The sequence below is a fragment of the Pelobates fuscus genome, chromosome 6 (genome assembly GCF_036172605.1).
Source record: "Pelobates fuscus isolate aPelFus1 chromosome 6, aPelFus1.pri, whole genome shotgun sequence".
Lineage (NCBI taxonomy): Eukaryota > Metazoa > Chordata > Amphibia > Anura > Pelobatidae > Pelobates > Pelobates fuscus.
The window spans coordinates 134,756,086-134,781,790 of NC_086322.1; the positions used below are offsets into that span (position 1 = coordinate 134,756,086).

Sequence of the window (25,705 nt, forward strand, 5' to 3'; positions counted from 1 at the left end):
GTCTGCCCAATTTTCTAAATACTTTCATTAGTCCCTGGCCTTATCTTATAGTTAGGATAGCCTTATGCCTATCCCACGCATGCTTAACCCCTTAGTGACCAAACCGTTTTTAAATTTTCTTACCGTTAAGGACCAGGACTCTTTTTACATTTCTGCAGTGTTTGTGTTTAGCTCTAATTTTCCTCTTACTCATTTACTGTACCCACACATATTATCTACCATTTTCTCACCATTGAACGGTCTCTCTAAAGATATCATTATTTCCATCATATCATATAATTTACTATAATTTTTTTTTAAATATAATGGAAAAATGTAAAAAAACGCACTTTTTCGAACTTAGACCCCCAAAATCTGTCACGCATCTACAACTGACGAAAAACACCAATGCTAAATAGTTTCTAAATTTTGTCCTGAGTTTAGAAATACCCAATGTTAACATGTTCTTTGCTTTTTTGGAAAATTATAGGGGTATAAGTACAAGTAGCACTTTGCTATTTCCAAACCATTTTTGTTTTCAAAATTAACGCAAGTTACATTGTAAGACTGATATCTGTCAGGAATCCTTGAATAACCCTTCACATGTATATTTGTTTTTAAAACAAGACAACCTAAGGTATTAAACTTGGGGTATTTGGCTCTTTTTATGCAACCATTGTACCACAAATCTATGCCAAATTTAAAAAAAATTATAATAATTGGTGATTTTTTTGACACACATAGCAATTTAAGAAAACATGTATGGAGAACTTTAAGGGTCACTGCCAAATAACACCCTAATATGTGTTCAGCAACATCTCCTAAGTACAGTGATACCCCCCATGTATTGGTGTGTCGGGTTTTTTGGGAGCTAAAATACCTTATTTGAAGGGTGTGCATTCCAGTTTTTCAACTTAGAATTTTCACAGCTGGTCATCATGCACCTATGTCCTATTTGGGACATTTTTTTAAGCCGGCCAATGTAATTTACGCCCATAAAACCATATACTTTTGAAAAGTAGACACCCTAGGGTATTTCAAATGGTGGTATTTTAATACTTTCCATGCACTAATTCTACCACCAGTCTTTGTCAAACTTTTTTGTAGTAATTTTTTTGCATTATTTTTCTCCCACATTGTACTTTAGGCATGGATTCTCAGTTCCTGTTAAGTGTTACTGACAAAGAACACCTCAATATGTGTTCAGCAATATCACCCGAGTACAACAGTGCCTCCAATGTACAGGCTTTGTTTTTTATCAACCTTACAGGGGTCAAATGTAGGGCTTTCCCCTTTTCCATGTTTGCACATTAAAATTTGCTAGATTGGTTTGCTGGGCCTATGTTGCCTTTGAGACCGTATAGCAGCCCAGGAATGAAAATTAACCCCATCATGGCATACCATTTGTAAGAGTCGATAACCTCAAAATTGGGTATGTCCAGTCTTCTGTAGTAGACACTTAGCCACAAATGCTTGCCAAAGTTTGTTTTAACACAAAAAATGCACTTTTACTGGTGATTTCTTCGTGATAAGTTTTACTGTTGTAAACACTTATATTTGTGTTCAGCGAAGGCTCCCGAGTATAACAATAACCCCCATGAACAGGTTTTATGGTGTTTTGGAAAGTTACAGGGTCAATACAGGGCTTGCCCAATTCAGTTTGCCAGATTGGTTTGCTGGGTCTGTGTTGCCTTTTGAGACCATATGGTAGGCCAGGAATGTGAAATAACCCCATCATGGCATACCATTTTCAAATGGAGATAAACCAGGGTATTCCAAATGGGGGCTTTCCAGTCTTTTGTAGTAGTCACTTAGTCACTAACACTGGCCAAAGTTAGCATTCTTATTAGATTTTTGCATTTTTATTACACAAAAACTACACTTTTGCTGGTGATTTCATCGTTGTGATAAGTTTAGGGCTTGCCCAATTCAGTTTGTCAGATTGGTTTGCTGGGTCTGTGTTGCCTTTTGAGACCATATGGTAGCCCTGGAATATGAAATAACCCCATCATGGCATACCATTTGGGCAAAATTAGCGTTTGTATTAGTTTTTATAAATTTTTCCCAATATATATATATATATAAAAATTATTTATATATATATATATATATATATATATATATATATATATATATATATATATATATAAATTCATGGAAATAAGGCTTGCACTCACGGTCTTTTAAGGATAAAATGTTTCTTCTTTATTCCAAAATAGTTAAAACATGTTAGTAGTCATCAACGTTTCAGCCATCGTCCGTGGCTTTCATCAGGATCAGTTCAGCACAAAAAATACATTTACACACATTTGCACTTAAATAGCTAAACAAACTGATATAGAAATCATTGAAAAACACTCACCACCTGTGTTACCGATCGCCCGGCGTCTCTCCCATTGTACTGCGCATGTGCGATGACGTCCGTACCCGGAAGTGACGTGATCGCGTCATCATCCGTTGCCAGGGTAATTTGAAATGTTTACAAGCTACCCGGCAACGAGATGATAGTACAGAGCGCCCGGGCGATGACATGGTGGACAAACCTAACGATTAAAATACTTATATATTATACAAATACAATCCAATTCTTTTCAAAATATTAGCATAGTCTGGACAAGTTTGCAAATGTCCTATTCTTACTGTTAAGGATCTACTGCCACTATCATATAACTAAATCTTTGCATTAATCACAGTTTATTGCTGGTTATAATAATCTAACCTATTATACAAAGAAAAGATAATAAACCAAATAGGTGTCAAATATACATGCATGTACTTAAGTTAAATGTACTACATGTAAGTAGAGAGCCAAAGGCAACTACAGTATATACTCGTAATGGTTCTACATATCATCTTAAAGTGATTCTACGTGCTAATATATACATTAAAATGCTCAGTGTAAACATATAGCCATATCCTAATATGGCTGTTTGCTGAATACATATGCAATAAAATAGTGCATATCATCTTAAAGTGATACTCTGTGTTGATATGTAAATACTATTTACAGTAAAGTGAATATGTGTATGTTATATACAATAAAGTGAATATGTGTATATTATATGTACATAAAGGTGCTACATAATGTATAAAGTGAAACTAATTGCTATTATGTACACTAAAGTGCAATGTGCAAAAGAGAATATCCTGTACAATAAAGTGATCTCTAGTGAATTATGTACAACAAAGTGATACTAATTGCTCTATGTACATCAAAGTGCTTACTTGCCATTACTTTACCAAAAAGGTATTCTGTCCTAAGGGTACTTACAGTATTATCATACTACTGGCTTATTACAGGCATTATTATGCCCCAATCTTTATACTCACTAAAATGTACATATTATACTAGTGGAGGGTTTTAAATTACTGCCTCTATACTATACAAGAGTTAAATAACTCTAACTTTGCTTATCTTGTGGATATTGATATTATTAAAACATTTCACAACTCAAGAATGCTTCACTACAATGTCCCAATACTCATATAAATGGGGCATATGATAACATTTAATTTAAGCCCCAGGGTGCAACTGTGTCCAGTTCATGGATCCAAAAAGTTTCCCTCCATAACAGCAAATTTCCTCTGTTGCCGCCTCTTATTGGTACTGGTATGTGGTCTATTGCTACAAATTTTAATGTAGCCAGAGGGTGTTTATACTCCAAGAAATGCTTGGCCACAGGTTTGTCAGTGCCTCCATCCCTGATAGCAATTCTGATATTCGACCTGTGCCCTCTAATCCATTCACAGAGTTGAGTCTCGGTTTTGCCTATGTAGCATAGGCCACAGGGGCATGAAAGTTTATATACAACAAACATGGATTTGCATGTGATCGTGTATTTTATCTTGTAGCTCTTATTTTTGTGTGGGTGTGTAAAAGTCCGTGCTGGCACCATATGGCCGCACGTTACACATCCCAAGCATCGGACACTTCCTCTCACTTGCAATTTCTGCTGTTTGGCATAACTTTGTACCGGATCTGTTTTCATTAGCATATCCTTTAGATTTCTATTCCTCAGAAAGCATATTCTTGGCGGTTCTCTAAACTTACAAGGTAAGCTGTCCTCCATTGCTAGCATGTTCCAATTCTTCTTGATTATCTTGGAAACTTTTTGGGCTTGATTGTGGAATGTGATCGGAAAGACCAATGTCGGTCTTTTAATGAGATCTTGGGGCTTGGTCGCTTTTTCATGTGCTTTTTACAATGCTCTCTCTATGACTCTTGACCCATATCCACGTTCCAAAATTTTTTGTTTCATTTGATTCAACTGCTGTTTTTTTATGCTTTCATTTGAATTGTTTCTCATAACTCTGAGGAATTGAGCCTGTGGGATAGAATTTTTTAAGTTTCTCGGATGGGCGCTTGTATAGTGTAGAATCGTATTGCGATCTGTTGGCTTGGAGTACAAACTAAACTCTACTTTGTTATTAACTATGGAAAGTTCCACATCCAAAAAATGGACTTGATCTGTACTGATATCTGCCGTCATCCGTACTGGTGTAGGGAGCTGATTGATGGATTCCACCATATGTTGGGCCTGTTCTACTGTTCCACTCCATAATAGCAAACTTGCCCAGACTATGCTAATATTTTGAAAATAATTGGATTGTATTTGTATAATATATAAGTATTTTAATTGTTAGGTTTGTCCACCATGTCATCGCCCGGGCGCTCTGTACTATCATCTCGTTGCCGGGTAGCTTGTAAACATTTCGGGTTACCCTGGCAACGGATGATGACGAGATCACGTCACTTCCGGGTACGGACGTCATCGCACATGCGCAGTACAATGGGAGAGACGCCGGGCGAGTGGTAACACAGGTGGTGAGTGTTTTCCAATGATTTCTATATCAGTTTGTTTAGCTATTTAAGTGCAAATGTGTGTAAATGTATTTTTTGTGCTGAACTGATCCTGATGAAAGCCACGGACGATGGCTGAAACGTTGATGACTACTAACATGTTTTAACTATTTTGGAATAAAGAAGAAACATTTTATCCTTAAAAGACCGTGAGTGCAAGCCTTATTTCCATTAATTTTTGTAATATTTTGGCTATGGCTATATTGCACCCGGCAATTTTTTGTAGGAAGGCATATATATATATATATATATATATATATATATGTTATATACACATACATAAACATACATATATATGAAATCAAATAACACGTGTGTGTGCATGTATGTATATATATATATATATATATATATATATATGCACACACATATAATACGTGTGTATGTATGTATATATATATATCTATCCACACACACATATACATATAATACGTGCGTATATAATACATGTGTATATAATACATGTGTGTATACACACACACTTTTATTTCCTATATATGTATAATATATTATAATTAAAGCATTTTATAATATATTATAAATATATAATGCATGTATATGATTTCATTCTAAGTGCATTTTGAGATATATGTGTATATATCTCAAAGTATACTTATAATGAAATCATATATAAAATGTTTTAATTATTTTACAATATATTATATATATATTTTTTTCTTTTACTTTTTATCAGGCTGAGGGACAGTCTTACAACTCAGACAGTCCCCTTGCTGGCAGCTCCTAGACTCCTATTGCGGTGATGTGATCATGGTGATCATATGGCCCTGGAGGGCCAGGGTGGCCAGACTGCTGGGATCTCCGGCAGCCCCCCTCCCCGCGACCGTGATCACTGTGGATCGCCGGTCCAGCTACGTCCAGGGTCATTAAGGGTATATATATATATATATATATATATATATAAATATATATATATATATATATATATATGCAGGCAGTAAGTAGAGCACTCCAGAGGACTTGTTGAAATCATTTATTCAGTGCAGAAAAAATCGACGTTTCGACCCTCAGGTCTTTATCAAGATACTAAACAGTGTACAACAGTGACATTATATACCCTACCTAATTAAAAAGTAATCACTTACCCTGGAATAGCTGTGTACCCCCAAGCCATGTGTGAACGCTGGTGTGTGATTACAGAAAATGCCGTAGAGGTCCCGTAAGTGAGTGATGACGTCACGAATAGTGCGACCGGAAGAGGTCGTGAACATGCGTCTAGGTAACCAAGGGAACTAGTTGTGAACGGACTTACGTGATGAATGTGAGATAGCGTGTGTTTAATGGAATATGTAAATAAAATAAATCTACTGATGGAGCTAATGGAGCTGAATATAGATATGGATATGTACTGTTTGCATGAAGCAAAGATCCTTCGGGTTAATGAACTATGCGAAGACAGCATAATGTATATGTAAAATACAAAAAGCTAGCCACAAAGAGCATGTAGAAAGTATGAAAAGTGTATAAGCGAAAATATGTAAAAAATATGTAAAAAATGATAATAAGTAAAAGAATATATATGAAAATATAAGTGGACAGAGTGTAAAGTAAGTGAATACATATGGGGAACGTGACTAGAGATCGTGAAAGAAAGGACATCTATATAGGTGAACGAGCCTGTGTGCTGTGACACTAAATACTATGTACACAAAGAAAAAATAAAATAAAAATGAATATAAAAATAAAAATAAATACAAATAAAAATAAAAATAAAAATCAAAGTAAAAATATATATATATATAATTTCATTCTAAGTGTATTTTGATATATATATATATATATATATATATTGGAATGCGGGGCATGAAGTTGTGGGAGGGGCTATATCCCTTTAAAAGGGACTCCCCCTCCTACATCATTTACCTTCTGGTCCAGATGCTCGTTTGGATTGCAGGTTCCCAGCATGGTTTTCAGTTTCTCCTGACAGCCCGCATTTCAAGCTTTCAGGTGCTCGTTCCGCCAGTTTTTTTCCTACTAAATGGTGAGTTGGCAGACCGGTATCATTGTACCGGTCTGCAGCCTGCACATAGCCCGACCCACTGAGGTCCACGGCTATGGTATCGGGGGATGGCAACCCCCCCCATGTCAGGGCTTATTCGGCCTGGTTCCCGCCGGGGGATCAGGCTTCATGCAGTCCAGCCCTCCCCTCCCCCTCTCTACACAGGAGCCGGTTCATACCTATAGTTAGATCCGGCTCCAATCCCTCCCCCCCCCCCCCGAGAATGGGAACAGGGAGGTCTTATTCACCGGCATCACCGGCTCACAATTCCCCCCACCTGGCTTGGGTTATGTAAGCGGTCAGGGTCTCCGCACTTGATAGACCCATAGCCTCCATGGCTACTGCTCACACACGGGGGGAAAGCAGACCCCCCACAAACCCAGGTAATTTCCTGCTGAGGTAGCTGCATGGGATATTAAATATAATTAAATCCTCCCCCCCCCACCCCCCAAGGGCCCCGATCTCAAATACATCATATGTGCAAATCCATCATTAAAAACTATTTTTCAATGTGGCCGGCTCCTAAACTTTGGTTAACGAATCAGCCGGCTTCCAAAACCCCCACTGGCGAGGGAGTCATCCCCCCAAAAAATAAACTTACTTACCAGCAGATGGGGGAACACTCACTCGGGCAGAACTCCCTCCACAGCCTCAGGTCTGCCAAGCTGGAAAGCACATCAGAATTACAGCACTGCTAAACGGCAAGGCAGGCTGTAATCACTAGAGGCAGTATACTCCTACCATTCACAGGCATTCAAATAGGGGTTAATGATACCTGGCATAATTTAAGCCTGTTATATGTGTTAAAAGACGGTCATATTTAAATATTGCTTTAGGAATGACTAAAATTATTCATTTAATTTATGCATAGCCGATTACGTATACATATGTTGAAACAACTTCATAGGCATTAAAGTCATGTATGAGTTGCTCTCGGGCGCTAAGTTAAGCTATAAATTACGTGACAATTCTACCTGATAGGTGGATCTATGTGGCTCGGGAATGTTTACTGTATACTCACACCACGGTTTCATTAAATCTTCAGAACTACTTGCGTGATTATAGACCAAATTGCAATCTCAAGAATATCTTTCCTTGTCTCGTGGCCTGGTATACTGGTACGTGCATCAAGTATCAGACACTAGTCTGTAAGTCGTACATGGAGGGTCAAGAAGCGATATATGTTAATGTGGTATTTGTCATTTTGATCTCTAGATTCTCCTGGCAGGGTCAGAGACCGAGACAAAGACAAAAGTATTGTATTGCTTCCTTGGTACGTACAATATATGTTCTACGTACGTTTCGTTAAAACTGACATATGACACTCGTACGCCGGGTATACTCAGTGCCAAGCAGACATTTGCGGTACTTCTATAACGTATTGCGGTCCAGTTGTGACACCAGAGCCACCCGCCACGGATATCCCAGGGACATTACAAGCCCAACCTAGTAATCATAATACCCCCACCATCCTTGGGTCGCAAGTGATTAACCCAGCCCATATGGTACCAGCAAACCTTAAGAAGGATATCCTGGAGGGCAAGGATGTCAATTTAGTCTCTCTGCTCATTGCCTCTCAAGAGATCACAAAGAACCGCTCTTATACATATGGTGATATTTCTGTGGTCCTCAAGCTCAGAGACCCTAGACCAAGCAAACAACTAGTGATCCCAGATTTTGTTATCGCCTTCGGCATTTACAGGGACGTACTGCTCAGTTTACCCACAGAGAAGGGAAGAATAAAACCTGTACATGCACAAGAATTAGACCTGTACATGCTACCATGTACCAGGTATATATAAGACCTGGGCAATAAATACGGTGGGTCATTTTACAACTACCACCGTTCATTTTTAACTAAAGCAACAACAGCTCTCGCCCAGTATATCACTAGAATGGACTGGAGACAAATTCATACAGAGCTGTTCCTCGGCACTTAAGATCTCCAGCTTGTGCAATATGTGTAGCTACCACACACGCTGCAAATCTCTGTCCTGTCTCCACGGATGATACCCCAAACAATGCCACACCAAGCACTTCCAGGGGGGAGAAACAGGGCAGAAACAAGCTGGGTCACCCTATCGTGTACTTGGGCAAGTCCCAGATATGTAAATATTTTAATGTTGGGGCTTGCTCCTATAATGCTTGCCGTCTGTTGCATATTTGCTCCCATTGTTTCAGGTAACACGCAAAAGCTATGTGCCCCAATAAAATGCACATTAAACCCTACCTAACTACTGTGAATGTTGATGTTCTGACAGGGCTTCTCTCCAAGCACCCTTCAACACATCTCGTGGAGTATTTGATCTCAGGGTTTTCCCAAGGGTTTCACGCTGGCCTCACACTGGAGGCTGGCCCAGGGGGTACATGGGAAGTCAACAACCTCCAGTCCGCCTTTAGTGACGCAGATGCATACAACCTAATACAAATAGAACAAGATCAAGGATTTGTCTTAGGTACATTTGTTGACCCTCCATTTTCTAACTGGAGAACAAACCCCATTGGACTGGTCGCGGGGAAAACATCAAACAAACAGAGACTCATAATAGACCTGTCAGCACCACACGCTTCGGTGATACTCAGCCTAAATTCCCTGATCCCATCAGAGGCATTTCCTTTGCAATACACCACCATAGATGATGCCATATCCACCATCATCTCTGCAGGCGTAGGCGCCTGGTTGAGCAAAACAGACATAGTTAACGCCTTTAAACTACTCCCCATACACCCGGCGCTGTGGCACTTGCATGGTATCAAATGGAGAGGCCAGTATTACTTCTTCACAAGGCTCACCATTCGCAGAGACTTTGTGCTGGCTGCTCCTGAATACCAGCAGGTGCCATAGCGTCATTCATTACTTGGATGACTTCCTTTTCGTAGAAAACAACTTTGTGGAGAAAGGAAGTAGATATATGGGATAGTAGTTAAAAGAGGAAGACAGGTCAAGAGATGGTTTTTCGGGATGGGTATGACAGCAACATGTTTAGTGCCAGAAGTGCTAGAAGAAAGACAAATTGAAGATGTGCATTTAGGACGGCACAAGACAAGAGGAGAGAGATGTGATAAGGTGAGATGGATTGGGATCAAGCGGAAAAGTGGTAGGACAAGAACAAAGCACAAGTGCAATCACCTCCTGTTCAGTAGTTGTGGAAAAGGTCTGAAGGGTTGGAAAGGCATGGTCCAAATGTATTTGAACGAAAGAGATGTGAAAGGCTTTTTTTCCTGAACTGGTAGATCTTATCAGTAAAATTGCATGCAAAGCTATCAGCTGAAAGGTTAGTTTGAGGGGGTGGCCACAAACGTGCAAAGAAGAGAGCTAAAAGTATTAGAGATGCCTGGGATTGTTGCCTGGGAGCAAAGGGTTAAGGCTGTGCTTTACAACTGAAAGATGAATTTGCAATAGAGAATATCTGACAAGGTTCAAGAATTTCTCCAGCAGTTCAGCTGAACGAGAGCATGTTTGTAGGTAGCGGGTCGACTTGTGTACCACGGTTGGAGGTGCATCCTCCATGAGGTATATGTTTGTAGTGAGGCTTCAGTGTCCAGGGCAAAGGTTAATGTAGGTTGTGCCAGACGGCAGTGTGACAGGGGAGCTTAGGGGGATAATTAGATGGGATGGGTATAAAATTGGTGGGTTTCTGGTGTTAGCACAATGTAGGTCAGTAGAGGAGGTAACTAATTAGTTTTGTAGTTACATTTGTCCCCATGCTGTGCCATACATTTGTCTTGAAAGAGACACCACTCATCTTTGCTTGAGATTATTATTACTAATGATCTCAGCTAATCCACTGCTTTTAAGCCTTGGAACGCTACAGCACATGTGCACGTCTACACAATTGGCATATTGCATCTATGAATATCTCCTCATAGAGATGCACAGTTCTATGAATATCTCCTCATAGAGATGCATAGTTTGGCATCTTGATGCATGGCGTGAAGACACTGGAAGTCAGTCCTGCAAAAATCACAGCAGAGTGCCACTAGAGGTGTTCTTGCAGTTCAAACTAAACATTTTTCAAAGAATTGACAATTGAGAGACTGCAGGGACAGTATATTTGCAACATAACTGAAACATTACACCTCAGGTGATATGATAGCATTATGCAAATATATCTGGAGCCAATACAAACCATTGTCTAGAAATCTATTCATGAACAGGACTATGCATAGGGCATGATGTCACACATTTAGACTGGAAGAAAGATTTAGTTTAAAGCAATGGAAAGGATGGATGGTCATAAATGCATTGCATCTCAAAAGAGCCTTGTCCTTAAGGGGTTAATTTACCAACCAAATTCAACATATTCTCATGCATGGGGAGTAGAATGGTATAACTATGAGAGGCAAGACAAGAGACTTTGGTGTATAAATAGTGTATATATGTGTGCGTAACATGCGTAATATTTTATATTCTTACTTGTTTCAGCTACATAAATATTATAGTAATTATGTGGATGCAGTAGGTGGTGTACTGTGTCATCAAGCATTTCAGGAAGTATGATCCAAGTCTGAAGTGTAACAAATATAAAGACATAGCTTCATAGAGTATAATAATGCTGTACCAAAAAAAAGAATAGTGTTAAACTATACTGTTCACAAGAGAAACGTCAATATTGTTCAATTGCTAAGGATATCATCATGAAGGAGAATCACCTTAAAACTGCAATCTACCTCGAAAATGCAATATTTTCTCTGAAAGAACACCAGACCATGATAATTCCATATATCTTAAGCTGTGAGCCTATTGCATAACTGATAGTGGTAGAAATGTGAACTGTAACTGTATAATAAATAATACTTTTATTTATGTATTTATTTTTTGTATCTTTCTCACTATTGCAGCATACTTTTCCCTGCTCTATATCGCAATTTATTCTAATAAATACATGAATAAGATATGTAACCTTTTCCTACCTACTTATGGCAAAATCAAGTTAGGCAGTTGAGTTGCTTACAGTTAGTCCATTGAGTAGAGATAATGATCACTAAGAAATCTCTCCTCACTGAGGGGATTGTCACTTAAAGAGTCCATGGTTGGTGAATAGACCAATAAGTGAATGGGAACCAGCCTCAAAACTGCAAAATGTACAAATTAGTGTTGTGCATGGCGGAAAATTCAACTTTAAAAAATATTTGTTTCCGTGTTCATCCATGGGATGTTTATGGTTTGAATTTCATCTGTGTAATCATTTTGGGAACAACAGGTTGGATAATCCAAAAGGTTGCTAAAAAAACAAAGGAAAGAGCTAATTAGTGTACTGAAAAATATCTAGCATCCGTCATCTTTTTTCCTATCAATTGTCTCTTTCTTGGCATTATAGGGGTGGGGGGGACTCCAAATCATGAAAAATATGAAACAGTTTTTTCCATTGTCTGTTTTGCTTGTTACATGATCCGGTCATAAGGCGATTCAGAGTTATGGAATTCAGACAAACTGACAATTGGCCAAAATTCAGACAAATCACAATTTGCTTGAAATTGAAAGCACCAGTCTAGTAAAATTAAAAAGAGAGTGGGTTTACCCAGGACATTCGTGAGCGTTGCCCCCTGTCTTACGACCTCCACTATAATCTAGGCCACAGTGATTTTTTTTCAGCGTTTCTGCTGAGCCTTTGTCCACTGTCTGCCATCTATTGGCCAATGCATCCCTGAAGGTGCACTTGCCCCTTACCTTGCCACCAAAAGACTTAAAATTAGAAGCATCTATATTCATACCACTCTTTAGGAAGACTCCAGGACTATCATGTTCACCGAGATGTCCAAGTCCTTGGTGAACAATTTGGTCCTTATCCACTTAAATGGGTACTGTCTATAATTTTCTATAATGCCGCCTTTAACTCCTTAAGGATGGCGGTCGTTCTATGCCATCCTTAAGGAAGCGGTCCTTACTTGGATGTTAAACTCAACATGTATAAGGGAAGGAGTGCTAGAGGAGAGGAAGTGGGATAGCCAGGAAGAAAAGTGTTTAATGAATATCCCAGGATGAATTGGGTTGTATAGATGATGGCAATTCTTAGCCTTTTAAGATGGCGGGCATGCTATGCCGTCCTTGGGGACCCTGCTCTAAACGCAGGTGGGCGGCAAAGCACGTTCCCGCCGTCCAATGTACTTACCCGGTCGCCGGCGATCCCACGGTGGGGGGACTCATCATGCATCCCAGGGAGTCCTCCTGCTGCTGTTCCGGCCCCCCTGGGCCATGTGATCGCGAGGTCCTTGCAAGGACCTCACGATCACATGGACAGCATAGCCGTCCACAGCATTGCCAGCAGGGGGAGTGCCTGGAATGACAGGTAGTCCCCCTGCTGCCTGGAGAAAAAAATACAGTTAAAAAACAATGTAAAAATATATATATATATATACATAGATCATATATATCTAAGTATATATATATATATATATAAAATATATATATATATATATATATATATATATATATATATATATACACACATACATATACACTGTCTAAGTATATATATATAATTATATATATATATATATAATATAAAATAAATAAATATGTAAATATGTTAGAAAATAAAAATTCACTAAACTAAATCATTTAAAAAATAATATATATATATATATACATATTAATGTGTAATTTCATTCTAACTGTATTTTGATATTATATATATATATATATATATATATATATATATATAGATAGATAGATAGATAGATATCAAAATACACGTAGAACAAAATAATATAGATATCTATATACGTATATATCACTATACATATACCTATATTTAAATAAAAATATTTTTTTTATATATTTATACATATATATATATATATATATGTGTGTGTATATGTATATATATATATATATATATATTATAATTCTACGTATAAATTTATGTAAATTTTTTACATAATTAGGTCATTTTATTAATTACAATTTGCAGGACCTGCTTGACAACCCAGGCCGAACATCCAGGGAATTTAATTGGCTAGCACTGTATTTAACCCTGTAACTTTCCAAGACACCATAAAACCTGTACATGGGGGGTACTGTTGTACTCGTGAGACATCGCTGACCACAAATATGTGTATTAATTTGCAGGAACAACAAACAGTATTACAAGATTCACAGTTAAAATGATATGGAGAACTAAAAGAATTGACAAAATGGTTTAATTTAATAAATTATGCTTAAAATATGCGTGAAATATTTATATTATATATATATAATATGAGATGTCCTGTTTCTCCTGAACAAAATTATACATAAGTGTCGGGGCACTTAATATAAAATAGGTAAAATATGGTTGAACAGACATATAATCAAATTCCAGGTTTTGTTTACGTTTTGTTTTGATCAGAACTTGTACAATTGCCTCCGTCCTTAAGGGGTTAAAACACTCTGTTGTACACAAAACAGTTGGAGGTCCAAGAGCTTTATTTAGTTGATGTAATATTTACTGGGGGGAAAATCTGAAATGAAGTAGTTAAATAAATAAATAAATAAAAACAGTAAAATAAAAGTACCGTACCTTAGTGAACTATGATTGTATCAAACCTTCTGAAGAATGATTTGACAACTCAGTTATGCATTTTAAAGTTCCCAGTCACAAAAAAAAAAAAAGGTTGAAACTTTCTGCTGGATGTAAATGTCAAGACTGTGACATTGACTTTTTACATTGCTTTTAAATGACCATTATTCCAATTCTTTTTAGTCTTTATGTTGCTAGTCAATTCCTTGAGGCCAAGAATCATGTAGCTAAAATCGTACACTTTGATTTTACTAAGGAGAACTCTGTGTAAAAAGTCTTTTTTCGATCTATACTTCATTATGCTATAACTAAATGCCAATACATTTGAGTAAGGAGTGAGATGCAACAGTTTGACAGGCTCCAATTTAAATCTGAAATTCATACTGAATGAGCCCCAACCAGTTGCCAGAATTTCATTATTTCTTTTTAGATTTTTAGATAGAAATAGTATTTTGCCATTTACTATATGGTTAGCAAACTCGAGACTTACTAATACATATCTCATTGTATTTTGAAAAAATGTTGGCAGCCAGTATGCACACTTTTAAGGTACAAACCAATATATGGGGGCAAAAAAAGCCCTGGTTCTACAAATAGTTGCAATGAGAGTTCCAGATAAAAAAAAAATAAAAGTCTTAATACCTTATATCATCTTTTTAAGTGTTTTTTTATATGGTGCCTAAGGAATTTAGACTTGATGACTGGGATATGTTTGGAACTACTATGCCATATTATGCAGTTGTTAAATACCCTTTAACACTTAATGCTTTCCAGTGCTGAGGTCTCTAAGCACTGGATTGGAAACTATTTCAGTAAAGTAACGCCAACGGGGGAACCCAATGTGCATGTTTTCCATTGCAGGGTTAAGGGGACACTTCACTCAGACTATTACAAGGAGATGAAGTGATCTGGGTACCTATGGTGACCCTTTATGTTTAGTGCATTATATTTAAAGAGAAATCTTTGTTTTCTTTACATATATTAATCAATAATCACATGCAAATGCTCATGTGTGGCAAGCATCACACACTTATTAGAGCTTCAGTACTTTTATATGGGGATTTTAAAGACTCTGGGTCCTGATGTCCAATGTTGTTTCACGGAGTTAAATTATGCCACATTGCAGGAAATGCCTCTAGTGGCTGTCTGGAAGACAGTCACAAGAGATTGTCTAAACCCTGCAATGTAAACAAGTATCTCTGAAAGTGCAAAGTTTTACATTGCAGGGTTAAGGGGACAGTGGCATTTCACGCAGACCACTTCAATGAGATGAAGTGGTTTGGGTGCCTATGGAGTCCCTTTAAATTTTGTGCATTACATTTAAAGAGAAAATGTGCTGTTTAAGTCTTTGTTTTCGTTTCATATATTGATCACTAATCTCATCATATGGTTGATGGAAAAAATATATAACGAATCAGTCAAACTAAGGGAGAGTGAAAAGGGGCCAAAATTAATATTATGTATATATTTTGCAGTACACTTATAGGTACATTTTCTCCACCATTTAGATTAAGTGAGAAAAAGTAATCAATAGAGTGAAAAAGAGGTGGAGAAGTAAAACAATCTATATTTATATATTAAATTCTTATTAAATATACAATAAATACATTTAGATTTATTTTCTTTACTGCTCCTCGTTTTTACAATTGCAAATCATACAGTGTTTTTGAGTACTTTAAGTACCACTTCTATGGTTCATACTTGAAAACAAGAGAAATCTCAATGTATCCTTCCTGGTAAAATATTTCATAAGTAAATAAATAAATATTGATGCTGCTATTCGTTTGGTTTCTTTTTAATAATATTCTACTGCCTTTTAATCACTTATTCGCACTGTATCACATTTCCGAATCATGAATCAAAATGTATATGCTCATCTGTGTAGTTCTTGTTCCGGCTACATTTCAGCTCAGAGTTGAGGAGTTTGTCAGATCAAACGACTGGCCAACATTTGGATGGGATGAATTGCAGAAAAGTGATCATATGAATGCTAAATGAATTTCCTGCAACATTTTATTTTAAGATACTTTTTTTTCTATTTCTTTTTTATTATTATTATTTTATTTTCTATTGTCTAACCACAGTTTTAATTACAGTTTCCCCTGCTATAACTAGAACTATTGCAGTCAACTTTTTTGAAAAAGTTTTCATTTTCAAACACCATCTTAATAAATAAATATGGCGTCCAAAAAGTTTATAATTCCTTTTTTATACCTCAAAGGTAAATTATATGCAGTTACTTGCTATCTAGGAATGTTTCAAACTTTAGAGGTCCTATCTTAGAATGCTGCTATACAAATAGGACATTATCAGTGAGACATTTCCATAATGGTGATCCCAATCAACAGCACATAACATGTCTCCACCACAATACTATACTGGAGGTAATAATGTATCCCATCTTCTTCTGTAGGATGCTCTTCAGTTTTCTGGCTCTTCATCTGCCAGGAAATGATGTCAATACTGTACTCTTGTCCATGCGTGACAGTAAAACACTGATACCAATGGATTGTTTTTTCCCATCATCAACAGGCAGATTTTGAATCACAAATAAAAATATATATATATAAGTGTATATTGCACAATTAGTTTGGTTTCTGATTAGCTACATTTCTGGTTGGAGTTTGATAATTCAAACAATCTCCCAATTGGCCCAGATTTTGGATGAATTTCAGTTCATATCAAATTAACTTTTTTTTGTGCAAATTAAATATATTCTTGTAAACACATTCTGCTTTTTCATATTTTTTTTCATTGTATAATGCGGTAAACTCTTTCACATACAACAATTTCAGAAAATAGTTTTGGATTCTGGAATAAATTGAGATAAGCTCCAATAGCAGCCTTTACTTTTTGAATTAGGCTACAAGCAATCTGTCTGTCTTTGCCTTCCATTCTTTTTTTTTTTTGGTAACACTTTTTTTATTTTGAGCTCCTTTTTGCACTTTTGTGGTTTTTGTGTGCAGTTTTAACTGATTTTCAAATAAAAAGTGGATTCAAGCTTTCTTTTACCTAAGAATGATAATTTAATGGTAATTTCAGTGGAGTGTGGTTCCCCCCACTTCAATGCGGTTGGCACCACCTTCACTCCTTCTCTAGTTCATAGTTTTTTTTACTGTATAATGCAGTAAACTCTTTACAATTAATTCAGAAAATAGTTTTGGATTTTGCAGAATCTTAACACAATTATTTGCTATAATGACTGAATAAATTTAGCAATGGAAATTAAGAAAAAATGGTGAATAAGGGTAGCAAGTTAAAATTTGTCAAAATAAACCTTAGGAGACACATCAATATTAAAAGAATATTAATTGAACCATCTGTACCTAAATATCATTAAAATACTAGCCTTTTAGCTAGACTTGAGGACTGTTTTTTGACACAGTAAAATAAAATATGTTTTTAATTTTAATACAGAGGTATGCAATACACACTGTTTTGTACACATTATTTATTCTCTTTTACATAATTTTACAGGCACAACAGCACTTTATCTATTTCTACTGATGCATCCTTACATCAAGAGCAACTTTCCTAACCCAAAGACATTTGAAGAAGTGCAATTCTTTAATGGAAACAATTATCATAAAGGAATTGATTGGTAAGAAGATGTGATAAATGTGTTTCAGGTTTGTTAATATAATATTTTATAATTCACAGAAGCCTTATGCCATCTATAAAATATATAACGGTGTTACAATCCTGTTCCAGTCTGAGGCTCATTTTAACTGTCACAGTTCTGATATGGCAGCTAGTAAATTTAATTTTGGTATAACTGCTGAAACACTTGTGATTCTTTCTAGTAAATTGATCCCCAAATATAAAAGGTTGTACAATGTGTTGTTATGAAGAACCATGGAAAACATTGCACATTTTAAGAACTTTGTAATGTTTTAAATGTTTATTTCTTTGAGTGTCTGATGCATAATCCTAACTGTGCAAGCCACAATACTCTCCTTGATACACATTATAATTTTGGAATATGTTTTCATTCAAAGGGTTACTCCTACCATAAACAGTGTTGTAATAAAATAGTTTTTTTTTGGTTGGCATAAAACTTGCTGGCAAATCCCACCTCGCCCCCACCCTCCACCCATTCAAAAACCGAAGAAAAGAATGTTCAACTAAGGATCCACCTTGAGGTTACATTTTTCATGCAGTAGCATCCTCCCTCAGTGACATCACTCGCCGTTTACAGGATGAGTGTATCAGGAAGACGGAGCTGAGAGAAAACTCAAGCTAGCATGGAGGGTACCTCACCTTCCTGGGCCTGCGAATAACTAAGACGATAGCCGGACTCCATGAACACAACTATGGGAGACTAAGGAGAGACATAGCTGACACTTTACAAACATGGGAGGGCAAATACCTGTCTTGGGTGGGAAGGATAGCATCCATCAAAATGATGGTGATGCCCAAACTCCAATACCTATTTTGCACATTACAGATCCAAATACCTAGAATATTCCTGCAAAAACTCCAACAAACCTTAAACAGATTCATCTGGGCGAATCGCAAGATTCGAGTAGCTACAAAAACAATGAGCAGACCGGTGACAGAAGGGGGACTAGGACTACCTGACGTGGGCACATATTACAAAGCGACCCTCTTGGCCACGGCAGTGCTAGCACATAAGTCAGGGGACAGACCGCAATGGGTAGACATAGAATCGACGTGGGCATGCCCAAAAGGTCTACACCACCTATTCTGGATACCTGACAACTTGCACCATAAAATTATAGGAATGCCCGACACCACATCTCTATTGTTGAGAACGTGGGATGCAGCCAAACCCCAAATGGGATACACTAAAACATGGTCCTTAGCAACTCCAATACAGAGCATACACATTCAACTACAGGCCATGGGAAAGAGGTGGCTGCACACTGGTCAAACGCAATTCCCGGATCTCCAGAGCTATGCTGTTATTTATGCTACCCCTAACCCTACCCCTCTTGCCTTCTGTACCCCATGGATATTCAAGAAAATAAAAATTGTCAAATGAAAAAAAAAAAAAAAGAAGGTAGCATGGAGGGGACAGCCATACCGCTATTGGACTTCCTTTGCAAGTGCTGATGATGATGAATGTTTTTCATTCACAGAATTAACATTAGCCAGCTTGGAACCCTGTGTTCATAGGGAATAATACATTTTATTTTACTTTCTACCCTAAGGGATCTAAGGATTGCAATTTTTCAGTTGACAGTTAAATTTAGTGCAAGGTTAGTTTTATAATAATTTGTTTGATGCCAATACACAATTAATAATTTGTTTTACCATATTAAAAAGCATTAAGTTGGTAGTGATCATTTCAGCTGAAGAATATCACACTGACCTCCCCTGTTTGTAAGGAATTACAGTTACAAGATACTGAAGGCATATGGCCAGACAGTGTGTTTGACAAGCTGAAAAGCATAAGAATGGCTTAGTATATCATTTACTCTCCTTTTTGTATTTAATCGACCTGGTTTTCCAATCCAATTAATTATAAGTGAAATTATTTTTCTTTACATTGGTAGGATTCTGTTTTTAGCATCAAATAACTGGATTCTATAAAAATCAGACAGTAATGTGTGCTATCCCTTTATAAGCCTCTCTGGAACACCTAGACTATGTAGCAGATGTTAGTTTAGCATCAGGGGATGTGGAATGTAAAGACATTCTGATGACTCTATTACAAAAATAGTCTTATAATATGCATATAATCTCTTCCTGGAAACTCTCACTAGATGTAACATACATGATAATAGTTTTAAAGATAATCGTTATCCTTTCACCTTTTGAGTAATGAAAAACATCATTCAGATGCTATGTTTCCATATTTTGGTTACCGCAAAATTCTTATATTTAATATAAGACATATAATATGTAACTGTCATTTTTTATAACATATATGACCTACATGCATAGCTATCTAATACGTTTTAAGAATGTTATGGTGTTGTCTTTAATACAACACTGACAAAAGTTGGCAAAATGGATTAATGATGATCGTAATGGAGCCATTTTCTGTCCCCTGCACCACTTAGTCACTGAAATAGTTATTTATCTGAATAATTTATAGAGTCCTGGTCTCTGATATTAATGATAAAGTCAGTTCCAAGATGCAAGGTTTTGTGAATACTCAAAATTCATACTCAAAATGAACCAAACCATCAACTATAGGTGACCTGCAAATTATTTGCAAGAATTCCCACATCAATGTTCTCGCAATGATTGAAAAACTCAGAAAGCAGCGTGAAGAGAGAACACACAGAATAATAACCTATGTGTCTTTAATAAATGTGACATCAGGAGAACCTTTTTTATTTTATTTTTTAGACAAACATTTTTGACATTTACTGGTAGATTATCAATAACGTGTAAGGAACGCATTTTTAAATTATCTAAAATAATATAACATGTAATTCAAAGATAACATTGTAGGTTCTTCTCTTTGTTTTGACCTTTTAAGTCAATTCAAAAACATGTATGATAATGTAGTGGTAAATGCACTGATGACTCGTTGGCTTTCCTTCTCATTTGCAGGTACATAAATTTCTTTCCTTATCCTTCAAATGCAAGTTCTGATTTCCTGTTTGAGAAGAGCGCCAACTATTTCAGCTCTGAAGAAGCTCCTAAGCGGGTTGCAGCACTTTTACCAAAAGCAAAAATCATCACAATACTTATTGATCCATCAGATAGGGCATACTTCTGGTACCAGGTACGATAAATTTAGTCGATTTAATATTTTTGGATACACTTTTTAAATGATTCAGTATTTTTGGATACACTTTTTAAATGATTTAATATTTAACTTTTTTTTTAAATATATTTTAACATTTCTTATATATTGATATATATTTGAAATTTTTCATATAATTTTTGATATTTTAATATTTTTAAATAATCATTGTAAAACTCTGTCCAAAAAATTAAATCATTTGAAAAGCTTATCCAAAGATATTAAATTAAAGCCAAAGTTGAGTCCACTATTAAAATACCAACAAATTACTTTGACTTTTTCTGCTATATATTTTTGTGCAAGAATGTATAATTTACTATCTAAAAAAAAAAAGATGTGTTATTAATAAATAACACATAGCATGCTTATAAAGATAGCTTTCACTGAAATGAGAAAGGGCTTTGTCATTGCTGTTATTATGTAGGCCGCATAGAACACAGTATAAGCTTTTAATAAGGGAAAGAACTGACGCAGGGAAATAAATCGCTTCTAATTGGCCAGTTTAAAAACCTGTCCCCATAGATTAAAAAAATACTTTTACAAGTGTGATAAATGGAATACACGACTACTCGGCCTCTCTGAGTAATATATGGTTTCATTTTTTAGGATAGGGTTAGTGTCAGGGTACTGTAGCGGTTAATGACTACTGTTAGCTTAGTGTATGGGTTAATGTAAAGTCATGTACAGAAAAATGTTTAGTGAACATGTACTGGGGTGATGTAGGCATTAGTGAAGTATGTTAATGGGGTGTACGGGGAGACTTAACTGTCCCAGTGATGCCTAAAGTAAATTGATTTGTCATTCCAGGCTTAGCTTATCACCTGCCATCATTAAAATCAGAGCAGGATTTCCACTCAGGAGTGTAACCCCAACTAATCTTGGGCACACCGTGGCACATATGACCTGATAATGCATAGAGGTGATCCATGCCTACCCAGTCATCAATGCATATATATTTATATATATCAAAGCTTGTAAAAAAAAACAAAAAAAAAACACTGCCCTTGGCAGAATATCAAATTTAAAGACATTGCTGGTAATTGGTGTGATCAGTATTTTATGTTTGGTACTTGATAATGTTGAAAGGAGCTGATTAGGTGAATTCATCCATTACATAATGGCTACATTAAAATATACTTTTCAATATTGTAATAGTTGTTATCCTCATTGAAATCTCCAGTCTACACTGAAAGAATGTAACTATATCATTTAGAAATTTAAACTGGCCTAGTGACTGTAATAAAACATTTTCCGATATCAATTCAACTGTATGTGTTAAGGCAAGCATGGCAAGAACTATATGAAACAGAACCAACTCTGCTAAATGTGAAGTCCATGAAATTGAAGTAGTAAAACGTGGTGTGTTTTTATTTCAGCATCAGCGATCTCATGAAGATCCGGCTGCCTTAAAATTTAGCTTCTATGAAGTGATTTCTGCTGGAAATAGTGCTAATTCTGAGCTACTAGCCCTGCAGAGGAGATGTCTTATACCAGGCTGCTATGCTTCTCACATAGAAAGATGGTTGACTTATTTTCCACCTTCACAGGTATCACAAAAAATGTATCATCATGTATTTCTCTAGAAATTGTTATAGGTACTTTATACCAGAGTTAATAAAAAGTAGCCATCTGGCTAAATTTTAACTAACAGCTCTCATGACCCTCAGCCTGGCTAAATGTTAACTTACGGCTCTCATGGCCCTTAATGTTCTACATAGAACACTGCCTAACAACAACTAGAAGCAGATTAACATATGGGCTAATGGATCTGAAACTCTTTACAAACTCTCCATCATTCCACTTTAACAAATTCAAAATTCACAGTTTTTTTCCATGTTTCATTTTTATTGAAGATTTTTGTACATAGTGAACCAGGCATAAGTAAATAAAAAAAAAAGTAGTAAAAATGCCAAAATGCTAAACCTACATTTGAAAGCATAAATAGGCCTTATAATCTTTACAAAACATGAAGTGTGTATTCACAATGTGGGCAATCTCACAGGTGTTGAAAGCCAAGATGCATATTTTTAAGTATTGAACAATATGCACCATATTCTAATGATGCATTCCAATACAGTCTGGGCCGTACTAAAACTTAATAATATGTATGGTGGGCCAGTAGTGAAGCATTCTTGTATTAGGGAGAGGGTCTCATGAAAGAGGTCATCAAAATGCAGGATTTAAGTAAGGTTTATTTGCTATAAAATGGTCCCGGGCCGTAGTGAGAGCTCGTCACTGTAAACTTTTCTGTGTCGACACCCTGTCAGCCACAGCAGGAGGGTAAACACTAGTCGTCTTATCAGAAGTTATGATCGGTGGAATCCGTATTTTACGTCATCCTGATCTATAGAATATAACCAAAGAACTCTGCTCAACCTTCCTAACATATCTCTGTATTGGTTATTCCCTATTTGAGCTGGAAATATGTTCTGCTTTAAGTCGTTGGTGATGGGGACTGTTGTAACCATCCCTCCGTATTAGACATCTCTTTCCATATCTTATAAGACATCTCTTCATACTGGGGTGTTAATTTAGTTTAGTTAGGGCCTGATGTGCATAGGGTGCATCTGCCCATGATCTAGCCACTACTAGGGTATGCAGTATTATCATTATATGTGTTCCTGACGCTCTATCTGGCAGCATGCTAAGGAGGAATGGCTCAGGTGTTAATAGTATGTTATATTATGTGTATTTCTTAATTATAGACTGTATGTCTATCCAAAAAGTTTGTAATTGTAGACAAGACCAGAAACTATGAACTAAAGCACCTATGTCCTGTGCGCACCTCCAGCATGTTGGGGATATGTTTGGGAACTCCGTGCAAATCTATGAGCTGTGAGATAACTTATATTAGAGAGTTTACAGTGTGCCTCCCAATGAGCTAGGCATTTAGAAATGCTTTTCATTTGTCGGCCCGAGTTTAGCCATTCTTCTAGGGTGAGCATTTATTTAGTTTCTCCTCACAATTGGTAATTTAGGTAAGTTTTGTAAGGTTGAACAGTGTTTATAAAAAGTTGTAACTAATGGAGAGCGGTTTGCTGGCTATTTTACCGGATGAGCAGATCCTGCCCATCTGAGAGAGCTGGCTAAGATCGCAGGTAATTGCAATTGGTGAGGAGAAGATATATTTCACATGGATATGTGAAGGTTTCTCTGGGGAGCAAATTTAATTCATCCCTCAGTGAACCAAATGTATTGATTCCAGAGTGCTGTGATGTGGACCTTAAATTATATTATAAACCAAACAGTTAGGTTTAAGTCACTGGTCAACACTGGCAGTACTGAGAGAGGTGTAAATACCAAAGGGTGTCTGGGTAGGAGGATTCACATTTTTTTTGTTTGTTTTTTTAACTCCTTTGACACCCAGTCGGCCAGAACTCTATTTTCAGATTTTTGCCCTCCTAAACAAGTCTGCCCACAGCATCACTCCTTTCTATCTCTCCTCACTATTCTCTAGCTACACCTCTATCTGTTCTTTCCCATCCTCTTCTGTATATGTATTACCAAAACCCACATACCTTTCCAAAATGGACATAGAGCTATGGGCTTCTTCTTGTTGTTGTCCATTTAACTCCTAACACTCTACTGGAACAAACTTCAGCGTATCATTGCACTGTGAAATATGGCTAGTCCATATTGCATGGTGTGGTAATATAGAATTTGAAACCATTTTATTTATGTTAAAATAAACACATGTATAAGCATTAAGCTGGGTTTTATAAAAAATGTTTTCTATCTCCTTTCTACATTTAGCATAGTGTTACTAGAGAAATGTGGATACATCATCTTTCAGAGTCACTTCCAGTATTCTAACACTCTATGGTCCATTTACATTAATGTTTTTGTTAACCTAGTTTAATCTGACCTCTTGGCATTAATGACATAACTGTTCAAATGTTTCATGCCAAAAATAGATCCATTTGCTTCTTCTTCATTCTCCATTCAGATTTTATAGAGTAGAGATAATAAGAGTGATTTATTTGGGGTCTGGAAGTATAACATGGAAGCACCCATCTACTAGTTGGCTACCTTTTGCTTGCTTCTACTGTGAGAAAGGTCTAGTCATGGATTAGGCTAAGGACTACATCTCTCATAATGGTCTTACAGCCATAATGCTGACAAAGCATAAGGGGAGATGTTGACCACAACATATGGATTGACAAACGTTGTTTACCCCTGGTCTAGTCATCCCTAAATTGGTTGGGTAACTCATTGTTACACTGAATAGAAACTAAAGTAAAGTCCACAGAGATATATCCCATTAAAAAGTAATCCCAGTAGTTCCCATTGAGTTACAAAGCATTATTTTGAAACCATTCTTCCACTGAATTCTCCAAAGTAATAAACAAATATTATATAACAAATATGATTGTTGTTTCCCGTGTCAATATTGGTATTTATGGATTCGTGTTTATTGGTGAAAGTGTGCTTTATACTAAAGTTGGTAACTTTTTTTGTATATACTGTGAGGGAGAAAAGTATTTGTTCCCCTGCTGATTTCGAAATGTTTGTCCACTGACAAAGAAATGATTAGTCTATAGAGAGACAGAATAACAAAAAAAAATCCAGAAAAACGCATTTCAAAAAAGTTATAAATTGATTTGCATATCAATGAGTGAAAT

At 36.5% G+C, this 25,705-nt stretch overlaps 1 protein-coding gene across 1 annotated transcript in view; it reads left to right on the plus strand.

The window, feature by feature from the left end:
- LOC134615515 (bifunctional heparan sulfate N-deacetylase/N-sulfotransferase 4-like) overlaps positions 1-25,705 on the plus strand; it is a 423,933-nt gene that overhangs the window by 379,939 nt on the left and 18,289 nt on the right. Inside the window, exons 10-12 of the mRNA XM_063460046.1 lie at positions 17,837-17,960; positions 20,888-21,062; positions 22,460-22,630. Of these exons, the coding sequence (XP_063316116.1) occupies positions 17,837-17,960; positions 20,888-21,062; positions 22,460-22,630 (470 nt within the window). The remainder of the gene's footprint in view (positions 1-17,836; positions 17,961-20,887; positions 21,063-22,459; positions 22,631-25,705) is intronic.